A 22,358-nucleotide genomic window follows, 5' to 3' on the forward strand; every position below is an offset into this window, starting at 1 on the left:
GGAATGACGAGCAACAAACTGTCCATTCAAATGAATGAACACAGGTAGACAGTGTTTATTGGTAATGAGGATCAGCCTGTGTTTGTTTTTAGATATATTTTTCCCACGTGGAATGTTTCCCTCTATTATATGTATATTAACTATGTTTGAGAATGTGTGCTCTCATTGCAAAGTTCACTGATTAAACATTCCCATGTTGTCAGCTGAGTAACAGCATAGTCTTGATGCAAAGCTTTGAAAATTTCATATTCACCATTTTAAGACAAGAATGACACATAGGGAAATTGTTGAAATATTGCTTCAAGATGAGGCTATCACTCTAAAGATAAACCAAGAAAACTGCATTAATATTATCTTGAGTTTGTGATAGCATGGTGCAAGGTTTCAGTTATTTTTACATCAGGCTTTAAATGAATATTTTCAGTTCAACTTAATAATCCAATATTTGCTATATATATTTTAGTCACTTGTTTCTTGTATAGTGTTGTTATGTTCTTTTATTAATGTATACGTCTAATTTTTCCATGCAATATCTTTCCCTGGAGATTTCATGTTATTTTCTTCATTGATACTTGCACATTTCATGCTTTGATAAACAGCTCCTACTTGCCTAAATATCTTGTAAGATCTGTCTATTTAATCTGTTTCTGTGTTTCTCTTCCACATAATTTTCTTGATGGGCCTTGGCATTCTTGACAACCTTCCTCCATTCATCTCTGTTTTCTGCTTTTCTCTCGCATCCTCATATCTTGTCTTTGTAATGTGAGCCAGCACATTATCCAGCTGTGATCTCTTGGTTAGCCATTCCTTCTAGTGGAATACACTCAAAAAGCAAAAAAGCTAAATCCTGTATGAAAAGGCCTCAGAAGGCCCTACGGTACTGTCTGACCACTATGTCATTCTGGGCTGACTGGCATCACTGGATGCCAATACTGAGAGACAGGGGTTCAGCACACCTCTCTTGCCTTCGTGTCATCAGTTTTCATGACATGGAGTCACTTCCACTTGTTCAAGTAGCTCCTAAAGTGGCATCCTTAGGCTGAGTGCATTCCTGGTAGGTTAACAGCAGATGGCAACCCAGGTGATCATCCATCCAAGTGCCAACCACATCTGACAGTGCTTAACTTCAGTGATCAGATTGGCACCACATAGTATTGCCATTGATGGAAAACAATCTGTCTTTCATTATTTGTTTGGGCACCCAGTCATCTGTTGTCCTCTCCATATGCCTTAACCATCATATTCTTTCAGATTCAATATGTTTCACTATATCCTTCCCTTATGTACATTCTTCTGTTTTATGGCTACATCTTACATTCCATCTGTCTGCCTCTCTCAGTGGTCCATAAATTTTTCGCAAGAATTTTCTTTCAGATGTCCTTAGATTGTTCGCATCTGCATCTGTCATCATCCACATTACTGAGACATATATAACAACTGTTCATACCAGGTAGTAGTACACTCTTGTGATTAGAGAATCCTTAAATACCTGCCAAGTTTGCATAATAACAGGCTCTGTTTCTCACTTATATCCTTTCTCTAATACAGAGTGTCATATTATTATCACTAATTGAGAGGACAGCAGGATATTAGAATCAACTGACAGCCTTAAACCATTTATTACAGGCCTTAAGGTCATGTTGTGTTCTTCTTGTTTTTGTTTTTGCAGTAAGTCCAATTTTTGCTCCATCAGAATCCAATATTTCATTAATTTACATCTCTTACCACAGTTGCAATATCATATGAATATGCACATATTTGACTGGATTTTATCATTATTGTTCCTCTCTTGTCTGTTTTGTGTATTAAACTATGCAGTGCTAAATTAAACAAGACTGTAGGAGGTGCCATCATGATGCTTCATTCCATTTGTAAATCATTTTGTTATTCACTTTTACTTTTGCCTTTGTGTCTTTCATTCGTATTCAGGTAATCTTCTCAGCTTCTTACAGATGCCTAATTCTTTTATTGCTATATGTATAGCTGACAGGTTAACACTATCAAAAGCTTTTCTAAAATCAACAAACAGAAAGTGGAGATCAATTTCATGTACATAAAATTTGTCCATTATATGTCTAATAATAAACAACTGATCAGAAGTACCTCTATCTGACTGGAAGCTATATTGATATTTCTCTGAGTATCTTTCTCCTGTATTCAATTTCACAAGCTAAGTTTTCTTCTTTCTTGCATATAGGGCATGTTATTCAAGTTTTCCAGTCCTCAGGCATGCTTGTCTTTATTAGTGCATGTATTTCACATATTATAGGTTGACTACCAAATTTTATAAGTTGTGAAAAGGATAGTTACTACTCACCATGTAGCAGAGATGCTGAGTCGCAGATAGCACAACAAAAGCTTATTTTGTGACAGTCTTTTTGTTGTGCATGTCTGCGATTCAGCATCTCTGCTATATGATGAGTAGCAACATCCTTTTCATAATACTGTTACATTCCATCATGGATTATCCATTGTCTGAAATTTTGTAAGTTCTGATTCTATCCCATCTTCACCAGGTTCATCTCTTGCATTGTTGACCTTTTTGCTTCTTCCCTTTCCTCTTCTCTTACCTCTACATTCTCTACTGTTCTTGTGGATCTTTTGATACTTGATCTGAACTAGTATTTAGCATATCTTCAAAATATTCTGCCCATCTCTGCAATATTTTTTATTTCTTTCTGTTTATCCCACCATTTCTATTTTTACATGCCATTTGTGTTGATGGAAAATTTTTCCTTATCTTTCCAACTGCATAAAAGTATTTTCTTATTCCATTTAGTTCCTTTAGCTCTTTTTTCTTTCTTTTTCTTTTTTTGCATATCTTATGAGCATTAGACCCATATTTTGTCTTCATGTATGAACCTTATGAAACTAATAATTTGGTGAGTCATGGTTGCTAGATATGAGAGGTGTTGAATAAGTAAGACAACACATTTTTTCTCAGCTGATTTCAATTTAAAAAATGTGAATTTTGGCATAAGGGCATCACAATGAAAGGAGATCATGTTGAAAAATAGGGGTTTGAAGCCATGAGGGGGAATGATATGGTATATTGGAATTTGGAATTCTGAATAAAATGATCGCACTTAAAAAAAATTTAAAAAGGTGTTGCCTTACTTATTTAATGCCCCTTGTACTAACAGAAATTATTTACAGAAGAATGGAAAAACTGGTAGAAGCCAACCTTGGGTAAGATCTGTTTGGATTCCAGAGGAATGTATGAATGCACAAGGTAGTACTGACCCTATGACTTGTTGTTTGTTGTAGTCTTCAGTCCTGAGACTGGTTTGATGCAGCCCTCCATGCTGCTCTATCCTGTGCAAGCTTCTTCATCTCCCAGCACATACTGCAAACTACATCCTTCTGAATTTGCTTAGTGTATCCTTCTGAATCTGCTTAGTGTATTCTTCTCTTGGTCTCTGTCTACGATTTTTACCCTCCACACTGCCCTCCAATACTAAATTGGTGATCCCTTGATGCCTCAGAACATGTCCTACCAACCGATCACTTCTTCTAGTCAAGTTGTGCCACAAACTTCTCTTCTCCCCAATCCTATTCAGTACTTCCTCATTAGTTATGTGATCTACCCATCTTATCTTCAGCATTCTTCTGTAGCACCACAATTTGAAATCTCCTATTCTCTTCTTGTCCAAACTATTTATCGTCCACGTTTCACTTCCATACATGGCTACACTCCATACAAATACTTTCAGAAACGACCTCCTGACACTTAAATCTATACTTGATGTTAACAAATTTCTCTTCTTCAGAAATGCTTTCCTTGCCATTGCGTCTACATTTTATATCCTCTCTACTTTGACCATCATCAGTTATTTTGCTCCCCAAATAGCAAAACTCTTTTACAACTTTAAGTGTCTCATTTCCTAATCTAATTCCTTCAGCATCACTTGACTTAATTCGACCCTATGACTTATCTTAAGGAAAGGAAAGGAAAAACTACCTTTAGAGCTTTTGTAGATTTGGAGAAAGCTTTTGATGTTGTTGATTGGACTACGTTGTTTGTAACTCTGAAAATATCAGGGGTGAAAGCCAGGGGTTGAAGGATTATTTACTAATTTTACAGAAACTAGACAGCAGTTATAAGAGTCAAGGGGTATGAAAGAGAAATAGTGGTTGATATTTATTTACTTGTGTTCCATTGATCCAGTAAACAACAGCATTATGTGGATACAGAATGAGTCATAATTATACATGGGACTGTACTTACAGATACTAATAGATACAAACTGTAATATGTGTATAGGAACAAAATATGCTAATAATTACAAGCTTAGACATTCCCAGTAATAAACACAGGTATAAAACAATCAAATAATAAATTACAATTATCCGTACTACATGTTACAGGTTTGATAGAATTAAAGTACATCATTAGCCCGAGCAAAAATTTCTGTTCTAACATACGTTATTGTGTTCCATTACAAATAGCAAATATTACAAGTACAATGTGTCACATCTAAGTTATGCATTAAGGAATTCATTAAGATAGTGAAAAAGAATTTTGCAGAAGCTAATCCTTTAATTTTTTTCAAAACTGTGGCATTACACTGGAGGGAAGCAGGACAGTGTTGTAGCATATCTCTGATGCTATTCAATCTGTACATTGAGTAGCAGTGAAAACAAAAGAAAAATATGGAGAAATAATTAAAGTTCAGAGAGAAGGAATAAAAACTTTGAGGTTTGCCGAAGGCGTTGTAATTCTGCTAGAGACAGCAAAGGACCTGGAGGAGCATCTGAATGGAATGATGAGTGTCTTGAAAGGAGAACATGAGATGAACATTATTAAACAAAACAAGGGTAATGGAATGTAGTCAGATTAAAATAGGTGATGTCGAGGGAATAAGGCCAACATAAATTTCCTGGACATTAGCTTGAAGATAGAAGACAGTAACCATAAATTTAAAATTTTCCGAAAAGATTCCTTCACTGACACTTTCATCCCAGCTTCCTCCCAACATCCAACAACCTAAAAACAAGCAGCATTCCATCACATGATCCACTGTCTCCTTTCTGATCCTATGTCCCAAGAAGACTTTGACCAGGAACTTAATACAATAAAAACAGTAGCCACAAATAATGAATTTGACCCCAACACCAATTATAAAAGTTTAGCTAAAAAGATGAAGAAGCAATCCAGGTCCCTACTGTCCCCAATGAAAAACACAGACAAACAGAAAAAGAAATGGTGCAGATTACCTTGTATATGGAAAATATAACATAGCATAAGTAACATCTTGAAGGGGAAGGGTTTCTCAGTGTTTTTCTATGTCCCTTGGACAATAGGTAGTTTTTTGTTCAATGCAAAAGACAAACAACCAGCTATCACAAAAAGTGGGGTTTATAAAATAACATGCCATGAGTGTCAGTCTTGTTACATTGGGCAGATGGGGAGGGCAATCTATACCAGGCTTCAGGAACACCACAGAAGCTGGAGAATGAGGAAGCCTGGTTCGGCCTTTGCAAAACATTGCCTGAACAATAATCATAAATACACACAGAGGAAAAGGGGGCCAAATTTGACCAATTATAAATTTAAGAAATTAAAAAAACAGGGGGGTATATCCCCACACCTATTATTAAATGAGAAAACCCAATTCAGTTATTCATCTCTCTTACATGAGATCACAACCCCGGGATAGAAGCAAAACTTTGGGCCCCAGTCCATTGTAGTTAAAAATATCTCGGCTGATGCTTAACTTTAGTACGGTCATTGTAGTATAATTGGTGAATGTGTAATAATGTGTGTAATTTGTTAAAAATAGTAATTGTTGTAATTGTACATTAAACTGTGGATCAATACCTTAAAAAGTTGAGATTATCTTTGCCTTGTCATCATGTTTATGTGTGCATTCTCACCTTTGGGAATCAGTAATGTACTTGAAAACAGGCTTATAGCTCGAAACCTAGGTTGTGCAATAACATTAACAATAAATTGTGAAACCAGGCTAAAAATAGCATTTGTTAAGTTAATTTATATGTTTCATCAAGAACTGACAGATGATTTAATTAAAATGATAGATTTAAGCATTAGAAAGTCTTTTCTGGAGGTACTTGTCTGGAACGTTGCCATGGAAGGAAGTGAGACATGGGTGACAAACAGTTAAAACAAGACATGGACAGAAGCTTTTGAAATGTGGTGCTACAAAAAATTCTGAAGATTAGATGTGTGAAGTGCATAACCAATGAGGAGACACTGAACAGACTTGGGGAGAAAAGAAATTTGTGGCAGAACTTGCCTAAAAGAAGCAACTGGTTGATAATGTGTGTAATTTGTTAAAAAATGGTAATTGTTGTAATTGTACATTAAATTGTGGATCAATACCTTAAAAAGTTGAGATTATCTTTGCCTTGTCATAATGTTTATGTGTGCATTCTCACCTTTGGGAATCAGTAATGTACTTGAAAACAGGCTTATAGCTCGAAACCTACGTTGTGCAATAGCATTAATAATAAATTGTGAAACGAGGCTAAAAATAGCATTTGTTTAGTTAATTTATATGTTTCATCAAGAACTGACAGATGATTTATCTGAGAGATCAAGGGATCACTAATTAAGTACTGGAGGGGAGTGTGGGGGATAAAAGTTTCAGAGGGAAACCAATGGACGTGTACAGTAAGCAACTTAAAAAGGATGTAAGTTGCAGTAATTTTCAGAGATGAAGTGGCTTGCACAGGACAGAATAACATGGAGAGTTGCATCAAACTGTTCTTCAGACAGAAAACCTCAACAACATTTCTTCTTGTTTTTCTCTGTAGCATTCCCAGTCTTGCTACATTTTTATGTTGTATTGTTAGTCTACATTTGTCATTAAATCACTCATTTCCTTCCTTTCTTCCTAACCCATTTGTTTCTCTGTATCCTCTTCCATCTACCTAGATTTCGCATTGCTTCCTCACTGACTGTTAGGATACCTTTAATGTTTATTTGAGACAATATTATGAAAAAGATAGACTGCCATTCACCACATAGTGGGGATGTTGAGTCACAGACAGGCACAACAAAAAGACTGATAAACAAGTAAGCTTTTGATCAAAAGCCCTTCTTCTGAATTAGACAAGAGACACACACGTACATGCAAATGCAACTTACACACACACACATGACCACTATCTCTGGCTACTGAGTCCAGACTGCCAGTCTGGCCTTGGCACAAAGAGACAGTGTGTGTATTGTGTATGCACGAAAGTGTGTATATTGTCCAGTTCAATGAAATCCTTTTGGCCAAATGCATAATTGCTTAGTGTTCTTTTTTTGCACCTGTCTGTAACCCAATATCTCCACAATATGGTGAGCAGCAGTCTGTGCTTTTCATTATGTTGTCATTATTCCACCCTGGATTTAATTTTTATTGGGTATATTTTTACAGTTTGGGAATCATCCAATTTTTCTAGATTCAAATTTGCTTTTCTTCCCATTACAGTTTTATGTATTACATTTAACTTATTTCTCGCTATGGCTTTTACAACATATTGGTCTGAATCACAGTTTGGATCCCTACAGCCCCATACCTAGATGACTGTCAAGGCATATCATGGTTTTACTAACACTTGGTCCATTTGGTTAACTACTTCACTTACACTTGATTTCCATGTTTTGAGGAGTATTCTTTTGTGTAGAAAACAGGTATTCTTGATGAGTAAATTATTTCTATCAGTGAACTGACATAACATGGCTCCTTTCTCATTACTTTCTTCATGTAAAGTGTATCTCTCTGATGTTCTTCCTCACTCATTTTGCCCAACATGTGCATTAAAGTCTCCCAAAACTAGCAGCAGGTCATAGTTTTGTACTTTACTATATGCACTTTTAAGGTCTTCATAAAACTATTCTTTTATTCCTTCTTCTGCTTTCCTCTGTTGGTGTTTATGTAGTTATTATCATTATATTCCTGAATTTCCCTTTTATTCACAGTCTGCAGAATGTTTTGTTTATAAGTTCAAATTCCAAAAGACTTTTCCTAATCTCTCTTGTTATTGTAAATCCTATCCCATATAGACCTGTTCTTCTTTATTGTCCACAATAGAGCAAAGTTAGTTAGTTAGTTGGTTGCATATTCCATTGATCAGTTGCATGGTATGGAAGCCATTATGGTGTGGAATGTGTCAAGTGCACAAGAAATGCACATGTGATACTTGATTTTTTATTCATCTATGGTATAGAAGGAGCTGTCAAGGAGATATGATTTCAGTTTATTTTTGAAGCTATTACTGCTGTCTGTCAGACATGTTATTTCATGTGATAATTTGTCAATAATTTTTATAGCAGCATATTTTACCCCTTTCTATGCCAAATATAGGTCGAGTAAAGGATAGTGTAATTTTTTTTCTGGTATTATAATCATGAGTGTCACTGTTGTTTTTAAACTGACCCATGTTGTTAAGAACAAATTTCATTAGTAAGTAAATGTACTGTGAGGCTGTTGTAAGAATTCCCAATCTTTTAAAAACATGCCTACAAGATATGCAACTATGAACCCCACACATTATTCTAACCACTTTCTTTTGAGCAGTGAATACTTTTTGTCTAAGTATTGAGTTACCCCAAAATATTATTCCATATGACATCAGAGAGTGAAAGTATGCAAAGTATGTTAGCTCACTAATATCTATATTGTCAAAATTGGCAATTATTCTGATTGCAAAAGGTGCTGAACCTAGTCGTTTTAGAAGATCCAAAATATTAATTTTCCAATTAAGAATATGGAGGAATATCTATCTGTCCTTGCTCTTGCCATCTCACTTCTTGTAGTGCCACAATATTGTATGTAAATTTCATGACCTCTTCCAGCCTTTCTTTCATTTTACCAGGTTTCAAGGTTATTCAGATATTCTATGTTACTATTGGCCAATCGTTCATCCTTTTCCTTTGCTGAAGTCATGTTCTGTATGTCTCTCCACTATTCGAGGCTCTTGTGGTTGTTCCATAACATGACCACATCCTGGTGGACTTGGTTTTTTTTAGCATTTACTCCCATAGGAAAGTTGGCTTCTCTATGGCTTTTGAGTTCTCCCTGCCCTATGGCGTGGGACACACTTCATATGGCTTCTCTGTCAAGGCTTGCTGGGCTTGAGAGGCCCTGCTGGTATCGGAGCTACTGCCAGCATAGCCCTCAGCTTCTCTGAAGCACACAAACTGCCCTGCATGGTGGTGAAGGTGTCTTCAGTAAAGTGCTGTCCCATAGTAGGGAACAGTATCAATGATTATGTCAATCATCCATGCTCTTGACAGTGCTATTCTCGTGACAGTGCCATCTTGACTCACCTTTTGTCACAGACATACTTTGAAACTATCTCAAAGACGTTTGCAGTTTCCCTGTAATGGAAATTACATTACAATCTTATACATCAGTAGTTTATTCCTGCTTATGATGAAGATGGCAATGCAAGCTTCTGAAAGCTCAAATATCTATGGGTAGACAAATGTATATTGTAACTTTGCTGTCAAAGTTGTGTTGTTCAGAGCACACTGTAGAACACATACACAGAATTACACAAGTTATTGAAAATGTGTGGTCCTGAATAATGCGTACTCTTGCACAAAAACATGTGCATTATTCAGGAATACACATTATCAATAACTTGCCAGCAGCCATAAAAAGCTTAAAAACCAATGAAATTCAGTGTAAGAGAAGCCTAAATGATTTAGTGATGGCCAACTCCTTCTCCATTGATGAATTTCTCTCTAGAATCGCCTGAATTTGTATGTGTGTGTGTGTGTAAAGTACGATCTAACTTCTGTACCATTTCAGTGCAGTAATGTGTTCATTGTAAGTAAGTATTGTAGTAGTTCCATTGTATGTTTATTACCTAATAAATTAAAAAAAATATATAAATTTTATATTCACTTGGGACCTGTGGAAGGTACATTAACTTATTTTTTTAGTTGTAAATATTTGTCATGCATTATTGTTTTTATGACATGTTCTACATCCTGGAAGACCTCCTCACTATGGATAAATTGGAATGAAAGTGAAACTTATCTAATCTAAACTCTCTCCTCTCTCTTAAAAATGCAGTGGTTGTCTTTTCTCTTGCTTCTCTTGCCATTGTTTACATTTTCACACTGAAAGCGTAGAGATATTATTTGGATAGATACAGCTTGCAATACTGAGAAACTTTAATTTCCAATTTGTAATGATTATGTTTACATTAAATTTACAACCAGAAAACATGTCATTGTTATATTATACAATTGTTTCTCCTTTTATAGATTGATCAAGACAGTTTGGAACCCTTGAGCCCAGATTCTACCTTAGGTATGTGAAATGTTTTTGGTTATCATCGTTCTTCACAAGCAAAGAAGAAGTAGTTTCAAAAAGGTGCTGTGCATCCCTTATACCTGAACATTTCCATATGCAGGATGTCTGTGCATATCTTCTGAAACAATTTTGTGTCCAAATCAAGATATGAACATGAAGATTTCATAATAAAATGTGCTGCACTTATTTTGCACAATAAGTTCCTCCCTGTCTATAAATGCACTGCCATTAATGGCCCACAAACTATGGGAGTCTGGCCTTCAGCTGACAGGTTGAATTAAGTGCATCACAGTTGTTGAAATGGTGATATTCACTCTAAAGACATTGCTAGCACACGGTATGTGTGTATTTTACAACTGCGTATTTAGTTAACTGGTGCCGTAACATTTTGATACAAACATGTGAGTGAAGTGTGTGTGAAATGACAACTAACTACTTTGCAAAATGACTATTTGTGCTGTGAGTGAGAAAATGACGTGTGAAGAAAAAATGAGTTTCAGACATCTCCTGCTTATTATAGCAATAATACACGCATGCCACTTAAATGCAGAAAGCAGTGTCTACAATATTTTTTAGCCTTATTACTGTACTGTGAAAAAGGAAAGGAAATGTGAAATGTGGGGAGGTGTTGACAATAAATAAAGCAACTCACTGAACCATGTCTTCCTATGGTGGAGAGTGCTTTAAGAAAGCACAAGCTGGGTAGTGATTTGGAAGAATAAAAACACAAGAGAAAGTCATATTAATGTGTTTTTTAAATGACTTTCACTTCAAAATGCCTTCTTTGCTCGGGTAGACTATTTTCATTTATTTTTCAAAATAACAATGTGTGTGCTCTGTTTTGATTTTCAACATTTATGTAGATTTCATAGTAGTTCTGTATTTCAGTAGAACTGTTACACAATGATAGATATCATTCAATGAAATAAAACAGGAAATTTTCTAGTGCATGAGATTTTGTGAATTAAGTCATTGCTCTCTCAGTTTTTTTAATATCTGAGTGAAATTAATTTTAGAAGGAATGTCAAATTGCACAATTTTATTACTAAATATTTCCAACATATTGTGTGCTGTAGCCACATTGATTAAATGTATAGTGACAGATAATAGATATAATTTTTCCAACAGAACAAAAAGTGTTCAAAAATATTTTTTGTTGATAATAGTTGACTGTATAAAAATTGAATATGCAGTGGCATGATTACTGTTATAGAATAAATACTGGCCATATTTGATTGCATTTTCCCATATGATAAGGCCGATGCCAATATTATTTATAAACACCAAAGTATTTGTGAAATACAGAAATTTGGTTAGTGTCACTACACAACAAATGTCACTATGGGAACACTGCAGTCATTTATGGATTGAATAAAAGTCATTCTTTGTACATATTACTATATGACGTTGACTGACTTTAAAGAAAATCTGTTGTATGTAATGTGGCACTATTTCTTGTAAATGAAGGTGCATAAGGTATAAAAATGTTAGTGGTCAAGGAAAGAATGAACTGTGTTCGTGCTTTGATCAGCAGAGAAATGTACGGATCTGTTGTTAACAAGATATTCCAGTACTTGCTGAAACTAATCAAAAGCTGCCTATAATGTTTAGAGGAATATGCTTTTGGCAAGTAAAGTATGGATTATTTCTTTAGAGAATTAAATACATCCGTCTGGGTGGATTCCCAGAGTTTAAGCAACTCTATCAGTACTGAACTCCAAAATGCAAAAATTTATTTCATTGCAACCTATTCTCTTCCTGTATAGTGCTTTTTGAACATTTGAAGTATGTACTTCTCTAACCTTCCATGTAGCCATGTGAGTTTCAAGGTCATGTAAAAGATAACTAAGAGGTTTGAACATGTATTTATATAAATTTAAAAACTCTGATAAAAACAAGGGAATATCTTTTAAAATATGTGAAAAGCTTAAATTTTGGGAGTCTTGACATTCAGTGGTATTAAATATTCATAGATGGTAAAATTCATTTTAATCTATAGAAGAAACACTTTAATGTCACAACCATGCAGAATACTACTTGTTCGTACGGGCTATCCTGACATGTAACTAAAGAATACATCACAAAACAGTCAAAATTAAGCTTTGGTCCCTAGATAAACATTAATTTGTATCTCTATAGCTGACCATCCATTTGTAACATATTCATATATGCTCGATGCAAAAGAATTGTTGTTGGCTTGTTTGGAAATCAGTAGGAGTTGGAGTGGCAAGATTGTCAAAGCTATACTGCCATTACCTGTGCCATTATATAAATATAACTATATTCATATGTACTACACTACTTATTTGATGGTTGTACCAGTATTAATGTTGTAGGATGATGGAGCTGCCAAGGTTGTGGAGTGTATATTCAGGAAATGGTTTGTGTGAAAATATCTTTTAATTCCATATGACCTTGTGTTGTTTATGAAATGCGTGTTCAAGGACAATTGCTTAAACAGGTAAATATGTGATACTGTAATGAATGAGATTCTTTAGATTTGATTTCAAAAATTTAACAGCTTCATTGGTGTTTTTAATCATATCTTCCATTTGTTACATTCTATTTCATTTTAAGAAAACTGTTTCTCTGTCGCCAGCCTTTTAAGGAAATATTGTTACAAAATTTTAATTACTGTTTCAGTAAACTGATGATAATATCTGAGGAAGAATAAGTTGCAATTTTTTTATTGTTCCAAAGACTGCACTATTCCATGTGTAGTAATATCTAGAGCCTAATGGCTATTTGTATTTGATTTTCAATATTATAACAGTATAATATTTTTTTGTAAAGAATTAATATGCAACAAACTCATTTCAAGAAATAGTTTTCTACAAATGATTTCATCTTCCATGTAATCTTAAAATATTTTAAAGTTGTAAAGCACAAATCCGAGTGGGTTTACAAATGAAGTCCATGGTTGAATGCCATTTTCAGTTGTGTAAATACAAATTGACGCTTTAATGTGGAAAATGTAAAATGTATGTGTATGTAGAGTCTAAATTAATTTCTGTGGCTGTTAAAAGCTCACAACACCAAATATCAATAAGAATAATAATGTAAATGGTGTGTAAAAGGAACATCAGATGTAAAGTTGTTCAGTAGCTTCTATGATTTCTTTTTTGATGCATTTCATCCTGTCCATTGTCTAAATCTTCTATAAGTTTTCTTGCAAGTAAACAGTAGTACAAATTTAAAATCATAGTTGGTTATCACAAACAGTGACAGGTGACAGAGTTGAAATTAAACATTTCAGCTCTCTGTGCACACTCTTCTAACATCTCAGCATTCTAAGAAAATGGTAGGTGTAACATACAGCATACCTAAAACAGCAGGCCAGCTTTTACAAAAGGACTGTTTTTTTTTTTAGTTATGCTATGATTAGAAAGATCTATGTACATAATTTCCAACAGATGTGAACATTGTTTATCTCTTTAAATGAATATCTTCAAGTGATTTAATAGTTTCTGTCTCTAGCACAGCAAGCAGTTGCTAGATGGTTGTACAGCACTACATCCATTGTGTGAGAAAATTAACTACAAATGGTCAAAAATCTGAATACTTTATCTATTTCAAGGTCTTCTGCTCTCATTTTGTAGGTATGGTGTGTAATTGAAGTTCTCTTACTTTTCTTTTTGGAATAGTGATAATAAAGAAAGTTATTCAGTAAAGGTACGGAAATCATAACATACATAATAGATATTGCAGCATATTTCAAAGCATTCAGAGCCTTTAGAAACAAGATATCATGAAATTACATTGACATAATATTAGTCAAGGACTTTGTTTCATAAAAATAAAGGAGAAACATTTACCTTACTCTTGCAGATGGTAAATGGAACTGTTTACCATTTGAAGATACATTTACATTACTGGATAAAAATATGACAACAGCATAGCAGGCTGTTTTGCATGCTATCATCAGAATTTTCTGCCAGCCATGCCTTTGATCAGCAATTGATTTAAAAAAAGAGTGACATCCTTATACTTTAAAAAAAAGAGTTTATATCAAGAGGATTCTTAGCAACTGTTTATCAGTGTAAACAATGCTTAAGACTTTGCCAGAGCTCAGAATATGTGAGAGACCTTTCTGAAATTTTTGTTACTAATTTTTCAAGATTGTTTTATGAGCATGCTTCATGATAGTGATCTATCCATGCACATGTGTTGACACTATTCCAATAAACAACGAATACCGTAAAATTTGTTTGCATTAAACAGCCAGTAGTTGTATAACTTAAAAATAACTCATGAAGCTTAATCACTTCCAGTAGACAAATATTTAGGCTGAGTATTTATTCAAATTCCATAATTCTGTTACTCACTCATTGGCATTTCTTCAACTATTACAGATTCCTACAATGGCAGTCATGAGTGAAAGCTGTCACCCACAACAGCTTTATCAAATGTGTTCAATAACCTAACATTGCATTGATTGTCAGTAGGTTTACTGAAATATCTAATAAATGGCATCAGATTCTTCTTACATAGCAGGATTCTGAATCTTGTTTACTCTATAGTTTGCTGTGTGTTCATCTAGGTCAGGGAGTATTACCTAAGCAAGCTCTGTCACACTTTTTACAAATTTGATTACCATTGTAACCTATGGTTGTAAATATATTTCACCTTAACATTCCCCCGAAGTTTTAAATAACAACTGAGTTACTGTATTGGCATCCTAAGATACAATTTATTGTTTCTGTCTCCTTCAAAGTTCTTACAAACAAGTGACTGAAATTGTTGTACATCACAGAATGTAAGTAAAACATGTGAATCAGTTTGTGTATTTGGAGCCCATATAATGCACAGTAAGTTGAAATGGGTAATAAAATGCTACAATTACAAAAACCAGAGTGACATGATAATTCCGTACGAAGACTTTTATGTAAACTGAATCCTTTTTGTTTGTATTAGTACTTCAGTTATCATTTGTGGGTAAACTATTCCCTACTTCTGTGTATCTCCACTATTTGCATACAAAATCTTTGTGACTGAAGCTTTTTCTGAAAAGTAGTATTATAAACTGAAGAGTTTTTCCACTAGTTTTCAAGCACATTGCTGGCTTTAAATATATTTCTTTAGTATCTGGATGAACACTAACAGGCTGTGGCATGAGTTACAGTGAAAAAATTCTCTTCCATAAATGCACATTGTCAACTAATTCCAGATTACATCTTAGGATTCAGCATGTTAATGCCTTCTAATATGCAGTACAATGTGCTTCTTACTCAATTCAAAATTATTCATGCATCTTCTCGCTGTGTTCCTCAAAAATGAAAATGGTGCTGGGAGACTTCCAGTGGGTCTAAAATGACAGCTATCACCAATACACAAAATGTTATGGATGTTTTTGTTATTTACCTATTTTTACTTTGGAGACCCTATCAAGCAGAGCAAGTTGAAACAAGTAATAAAACATTACAATTATGAGAACCAGTCTGACATAGTAATTCATTTTGGAGATTTCTATTGCACTGGACAAATTTTTATGTGGATCAGCACTTCAAGAGTGATAAGTGAGGAAACTATTCTCTGTGTTTGTATCTCTGTGCAGTTTGGATATAAAATATCTTTTCAGTAAGAGTCCAACTGTAAATGAACAGATACTGAAGGTCATGTATGAATTTGCAGGATAGATGTCATATTGTAGTTCAAGCTGCTTCCACAGAATACATCATTTAAGAACTGGTCCTCCAATCTGGACAAGTTTTTTCTCCTTGTTTGATGGCTTGCAACTTCAATGTTCTTATTATTTAATACTTTTTTCTACTTAACCCTGTTGCTCAGATATTTTAGTTCATGAACATCAGCCAGTAGCTTGCTTCCATAGGTATTATATTGCTTTCCTTGAACTGAATGGTTTTATCATGTTCTGCCCTTGTCTAAAGATTTAAAAAAAAGTAGCAGGGTAAGCATATAAAATTATTTGATGAACCTCAGCTAACTCAGCCAATGCCTTTCAGAAACAAAGTGCATAAATGGAAAAAGAAATAAAATGGCACTTTGTACTCCTCTTGGTAATGACTTCTGGTCACTTAATTGGTATATGATCATTCAGTCTTTACATGCCAAAGGTATCTCTTCTCCCAGTACTTAAGCAGCTACTTTTTGTGTTGGTACAGATAATTCACTAGAATGTTTTGCTGAGTTACTTGCTCTTTACAGTTTGCAACAGTAAGAGATTTGAATTCCGTACAAACTTACCAAAGGAGAATTTGAAGTTCTCACCAATAAAGCATTCATTCTTGTCCATAAAGTGCTTGGTTGTGTTCAGTTCATCTGCAACTCAACTTTGTGTCTCTTTCTGAACTGAATACTTTGTGGTCACTTATGTATAATGAATTTTTTCACTTCTGCCAAAACTGCTACAACCAGAAAGAATAAGTATGACTCTTCGTATGGATGCATCATACTTTGTTAAAAAGTTTGACTTTTCATCTGAGAGGGGGTCTGGGCAGCACAAAAGCAAAGGTCAAGGCCTGTTAAGTGGAAATTGCCTTTGTTGGTGCATTGGGTGTTGACTCAGATGAGATGTTGTTAAAAACTCTGTTACTTCAGTGAAGGATGTTGACTGTCGAAGAAGAGCACTGCAAGGCCTTCATCAGCTGACAAAACTGCCTGAAAATGACAAGCATGTTCATTATTGAAATATCACTGAATATTTTATTTGACTCCATGTCTGAAAGTCTCAGCAATATTTATTACATTTGCAAAGCATGAAAGCATTCGAGTCATATTTACTGCTGAATTCTTTCTAAAAACATTATCCTTTTGCTGGTATCAGTTACAGGAACCATATTGTTGATAGCTTTTGGATTCTCAGACAGTACTGCACTGATGAAGTATGGAAGTAGGCCTACTACACTAATGATATGATGACTGTGAGTCACAAATTTAAAGAAATAAGAACAAGAATTTTGCAGTCCTTTATATTCAGTTTTTCCAATATCCTTTCTTCAGTAAGCCTATTGTAACCTCCGTAAAACTTGGTGTACCTTAATTATCCCAAACTCGTGAACATTCTATGTGGATTCAGCGGTACATGTTGGATAATATCTCTGGCAATGTGATGATACACACTGTATGAGGTTTTCAACCTTTTGTGTATGAGGACTTGCATTGTTAAAAAGATGTCTGCCTCCAGTGTTTATAGGATTTAACTGTACAACTCACAGTTTTGAGTTGTATGCAGTACGTGGCTGTCCTGTCAGCTATCACTTATACATGGCACTCTAGAAGTTGAGATATGTAAGAATAGCATCTGTTGGCAGGCAGTATAATAATAATACTGAGTGAAAGGTTAGGGCTGAGTCTGGTGGCACCCACTGCAGTCTGCTTTGGTTGTGAAACATGATCAGGGAATCACTGCTCCCAAAAGGTGCCTTTTGCTATTTAGAGAAGTGTCACATACAGATACACAATTTGTCTTGCATGTGTTTCTTTCAAGAATCACACTAAGCTGATGTACAAAAATTCCCATCCACTCTTTTTGAAAGTACATGATAGATTTTGTTGAAATTCTTTCAACCATTTCCAACTAATATTTTCTGTTTTTTTTTCGTTTTTTTGTTGTTTTTTGTCCATGTTGCATTGGTGTTCTTCTATAAGTTCTTTGTATGATTATTTTTAACTCCATATTATGTTCTCTATTCTTATTACATGTTCATGTTGATCACTCTTAACGAAAATCAGGAAAGTTATTTCAGTGGCAGCTTCTTTGCCATATGTTGCTTGTCTGATTTCATATTATTTTGTCTTCTTAATTCTGGTTATAACTGAACTTGTTTATGTGTGAATTTTGCTTGTGTCACTGTCCATGAGAGCACTTACATAGAATTTTTAAGTAAGTATGTTTAGAATAATAAATTTTATGGTGCCATAAGAATTGACACTTGTAAAGAAATTTGGTTATACTTGCTGTGTTTCACTGTTTGTTTGTTGCTCTCTGGCAGTATCCTTGTATTGCAATTCTGTTGCAGCAGTTTACTGGACTGTGTTCCATCTATAATATTCATAATTGTTTTTTATTTTTCAGTTTTAGACCAAGTTTCATGTTCCACGTATTTGGATTGTCCCTTAGCACATATTAAAGTTACTTCATAGCACAGACCACCTACATGAACTTTAGCAGACAAAAGGCCTTTTCTAGAAATTGCATTGTTTAACTGATCACAGTGATAGGTAGTGTATATAGCACTTTATAGCATGATATCTTTCTTATTTCAAATTACTCTTGAATGTCTATTTGTGTATGAAGACACTTTAATAGTTGTGGTAAGGTATGTTTATTTTGACAACCAAGAATATCAGCTGATTCAGAAACTGCAAGCCCTCACAAATCTTATTTCTGGTGGATTCTCAGAATTTTTTCAGTAAAAGAAAATGTTATTGAAAAAATTCCAAACACTTCACTTTTAGAATTTTTGTAACAGACATGAATTCCTTTTGAAGATGGAATACTAAACTAATCTTTGATATGCCACTTCACAAAAAATTTTCTTTTTATAGTCCCATGGTTGCATTTCCACTAATGTCAACTGCAAGGCCATTGCTAAAATGACAATAATAACGTTTGTAACTGAATGTCAGAAACATACATTTAACTTATCTGAAAGTTAACATTTGTAACTGAAATTGTATCTGGTACTGAAATAATAATTTCATTTGGATTATTATTTCCGTGAATGGTTGTGTACAACTTGTCTATAAAGCATGCTTGCTGTACTATCATTACACTAAAAACTATAGTGTGCACAAAGGAAAAAGTATTGCTGTCACTGTTTCTTCTCCTCACCTGGGTATATATTTAATTTTGAACTAATGTGTTATGTATTGCTGTCACTGTTTTTTTTTTTTTCTCATCTAAGAATATTTTTTAGTGTAAGCAGTGCACTGCACCTGCAGCTATAATTTTGTTAAAGTTTTTATCATGAAGAAAATGAATTTCCCATCTCCTATTTTTGCATGTTTCAGAGTTTCCTTAAAACAGTATGAACTTGTGATTAATGCTAAATTGGTGAAGTTTTATTTCCTTACTTACATGGTGTAACATTAGTCATTTTTACACAAGTGTTACAGTCACTTATAATTTTGTTAAAAATGTTACATATCTCTCTGTTCCTTGTTTATGGAGAAAACAAGGAAAGTGATGTTTAAGACCAGTTAAGCAGTTAGGTGTAATTTATTGCTGTGAAGTGATTTGAAGAATTTGCTAATAATATCTTGTTATTAATGCAAAGTAACTAATTATGTGATAATTTATCTTACTATATTCTTATATCTGTTGAAAAAGGATCAAATTATAGTTTGGCTTGAAGAGTGATGTTCTGTGCTAGAAAGAGTTTACCAACAAAGGTATAGACCAGGACCATATACTCTTATCCTTATGGAGCTGTATAAATTGTTACCTAATGTAAAAATGTGTTCCAAAGAAAGGAAAATGAGAAATTCTAATTTCACCTTTTCTTTATTTAATTCCCTTACCTAACTGATGTCTGAAATAATGTGTGAAAAGAGTGAAAAAATGTAACTATAACCTTACAGTACAACAAGTACTTCAAAGTATGTTGCAAGTCACATTATAACACTCAGCTCAGAAGACATAGTACAAATATAAATAAATGTAGTAGAACATTAATTATAAAATCGCAACACTACAACTAGGAAATAAAGTGTCACCTTGAGTAAATACACTGCTACACTAGATACAGATTACACAGAAATGAGAAAGCATGACAGCTTTAAGTGTGTAGTTATCAGACAACACAAAGCATTTATGACTACTTGCTCTTTCTGTTCTTCCAGTAGTCTTTCATTCATTCACTAAAGGCCCTCTTCCTTTCTTTGGTCCACTTTGCGCGTTGTGTGCTGACTCCTCTGATATTATTCCCACTTGTGTATTTTGTGTCTGTAGACGCTTTTGTCTGTGATGTCTGCTGACTCTACCTGTGCTTTTTCCTGATCAGTTTTGTCTTGTGCTATCCAAGGTGTAGTGGTTTTGAGCCTCTGTATGTATCTGAGTATTCTCTTGGTGAGTGTGGTCTGTGGGAGTCTGCTAATGTGGCCGTAAAATTTTAGTTGGTTTTTTCTTATGTCTGCTGTGAGGTTGGACAACTTCTCTGTGGTGTCTCTGGAGTGAAGCCTCTATCCTTCACCTGTGATTTTTGGTCTAACAATTTTCCTGATAATTTTTGTTTCCTCCGTGAGGATCGTCTCTAGGTCGCCCTTGGTGTGTAGCGTCAGTGTCTCGGAGGTGTATGGCACCTCAGGCTTGATTACAGTATTGTTTGTTGTTTTTGTTGTGGTCTTCAGTCCTGAGACTGGTTTGATGCAGCTCTCCTTGCTAATCTATCCTGTGCAAGGTCCTTCGTCTCCCAGTACCTACTGCAACCTACATCCTTCTGAATCTGCTTAGTGTATTCATCTCTTGGTCTCCCTATACGATTTTTACCCTCCACGCTGCCCTCCAATACTAAATTGGTGATCCCTTGATGCCTCAGAACATGTCCTACCAACCGATCCCTTCTTCTCGTCAAGTTGTGCCACAAACTCCTCTTCTCCCCAATCCTATTCAATACTTCCTCATTAGTTATGTGATCTACCCATCTAATCTTCAACAGTCTTCTGTAACACCACATTTCGAAAGCTTCTATTCTCATCTTGCCCAGACTATTTATCGTCCATGTCTCACTACCATACATGGCTGCACTCCATACAAATACGTTCAGAAATGACTTACTGACACTTAAATCTATACTCGATGTTAACAAATTTCTATTCTTCAGAAACTCTTTCCTTGACATTGCCAGTCTAAATTTTATATCCTCTCTACTTCAACCATCATCAGTTATTTTGCTCTCCAAATAGCAAAATTCCTTTACTACTTTGTGTCTCATTTCCTAATCTAATTCCCTCAGCATCACCCGACTTTATTTAACTACATTCCATTATCCTCATTTTGCTTTTGTTGATGTTCATCTTATATCCTCCCTTCAAGACACTATCCATTCCGATCAACTGCTCTTCCAAGCCCTTTGCTGTCTCTGACAGAATTACAATGTCATCGGCGAACCTCAAAGTTTTTATTTATTCTCCATGGATTTTAATACCTACTCTGAATTTTTCTTTCGTTTCCTTCACTGCTTGCTCAATATACAGATTGAATAACATCGGGGAGAGGCTACAACCCTGTCTCACTCCTTTCCCAACCACTGCTTCCCTTTCATGCCCCTCGACTCTTATGACTGCCATATGGTTTCTGTACAAATTGTAAATAGCCTTTCACTCCCTGTATTTTACCCCTGCCACCTTTAGAATTTGAAAGAGAGTATTCCAGTCAACATTGTCAAAAGCTTTCTTTAAGTCTACCCATGCTAGAAACGTAGGTTTGCCTTTTCTTAATCTTTCTTCTAAGATAAGTCGTAAGGTCAGTATTGCCTCACGTGTTCCAACATTTCTACGGAATCCAAACTGATCTTCCCCGAGGTCGGGTTCTACCAGTTTTTCCATTCGTCTGTAAATAATTCGCGTTAATATTTTGCAGCTGTGACTTATTAAACTGATATTACAGTATTGTAGTGACTAAATTGATGGAGGTGGACAGATGTTTTTTGTTGTTAGATACCCTGTGTTTTGTATAGCACTCTCTTCATCTTCAGTAACCTAGTGATCTGGTGATCTTTTTCTTTCCTGTCAGTTCAAGTACTTCCTCTAGGTATTTAAAATGTGTTACCCTGTTGATTTTGCCATATTTTGTGTTTAAATTCAGTACGTCAAATTTCATCCAGAAGAACTGTTTTTTGGAAGTAGATCTGTAACCTACTTTTTATGTGGACTCTTTCAGTAATTCTACCTGTCTGATTGCTGTGGTTTCATTGTCTGCAAGTAGTGCCATGTCAGTTGCAAAGGCTTAACAGCCAACTTCCAGTCCATCCTTGGGTCATTCTGGTTTCCAGTATCCTTGTAATTTCAGCTCATTCACCCATTCCTTAATGGCTTTGTCCAACACTAGGTTGAAGAGGAGTGGTGAGAGACCATCACCTTGAAGCATGCCTGTCCTGATCTCAAAGGGTTCAGAGA

General features: G+C 34.9%; 1 protein-coding gene across 3 annotated transcripts in view; it reads left to right on the top strand.

The window, feature by feature from the left end:
• The window catches only part of LOC126273160 (trichohyalin-like), a 1,218,599-nt gene extending 1,198,861 nt beyond the window's left edge, over nucleotides 1-19,738 (top strand). For all 3 annotated transcript variants that reach the window (XM_049976627.1, XM_049976629.1, XM_049976628.1), the window contains one exon: nucleotides 10,232-19,738. In XM_049976627.1, the coding sequence (XP_049832584.1) occupies nucleotides 10,232-10,285 (54 nt within the window). In that variant the 3' untranslated portion in view covers nucleotides 10,286-19,738. The remainder of the gene's footprint in view (nucleotides 1-10,231) is intronic.
• Nucleotides 19,739-22,358: the final 2,620 nt, after the last annotated feature.

The sequence above is a fragment of the Schistocerca gregaria genome, chromosome 5 (genome assembly GCF_023897955.1).
Source record: "Schistocerca gregaria isolate iqSchGreg1 chromosome 5, iqSchGreg1.2, whole genome shotgun sequence".
Classification (NCBI taxonomy): Eukaryota; Metazoa; Arthropoda; class Insecta; order Orthoptera; family Acrididae; genus Schistocerca; species Schistocerca gregaria.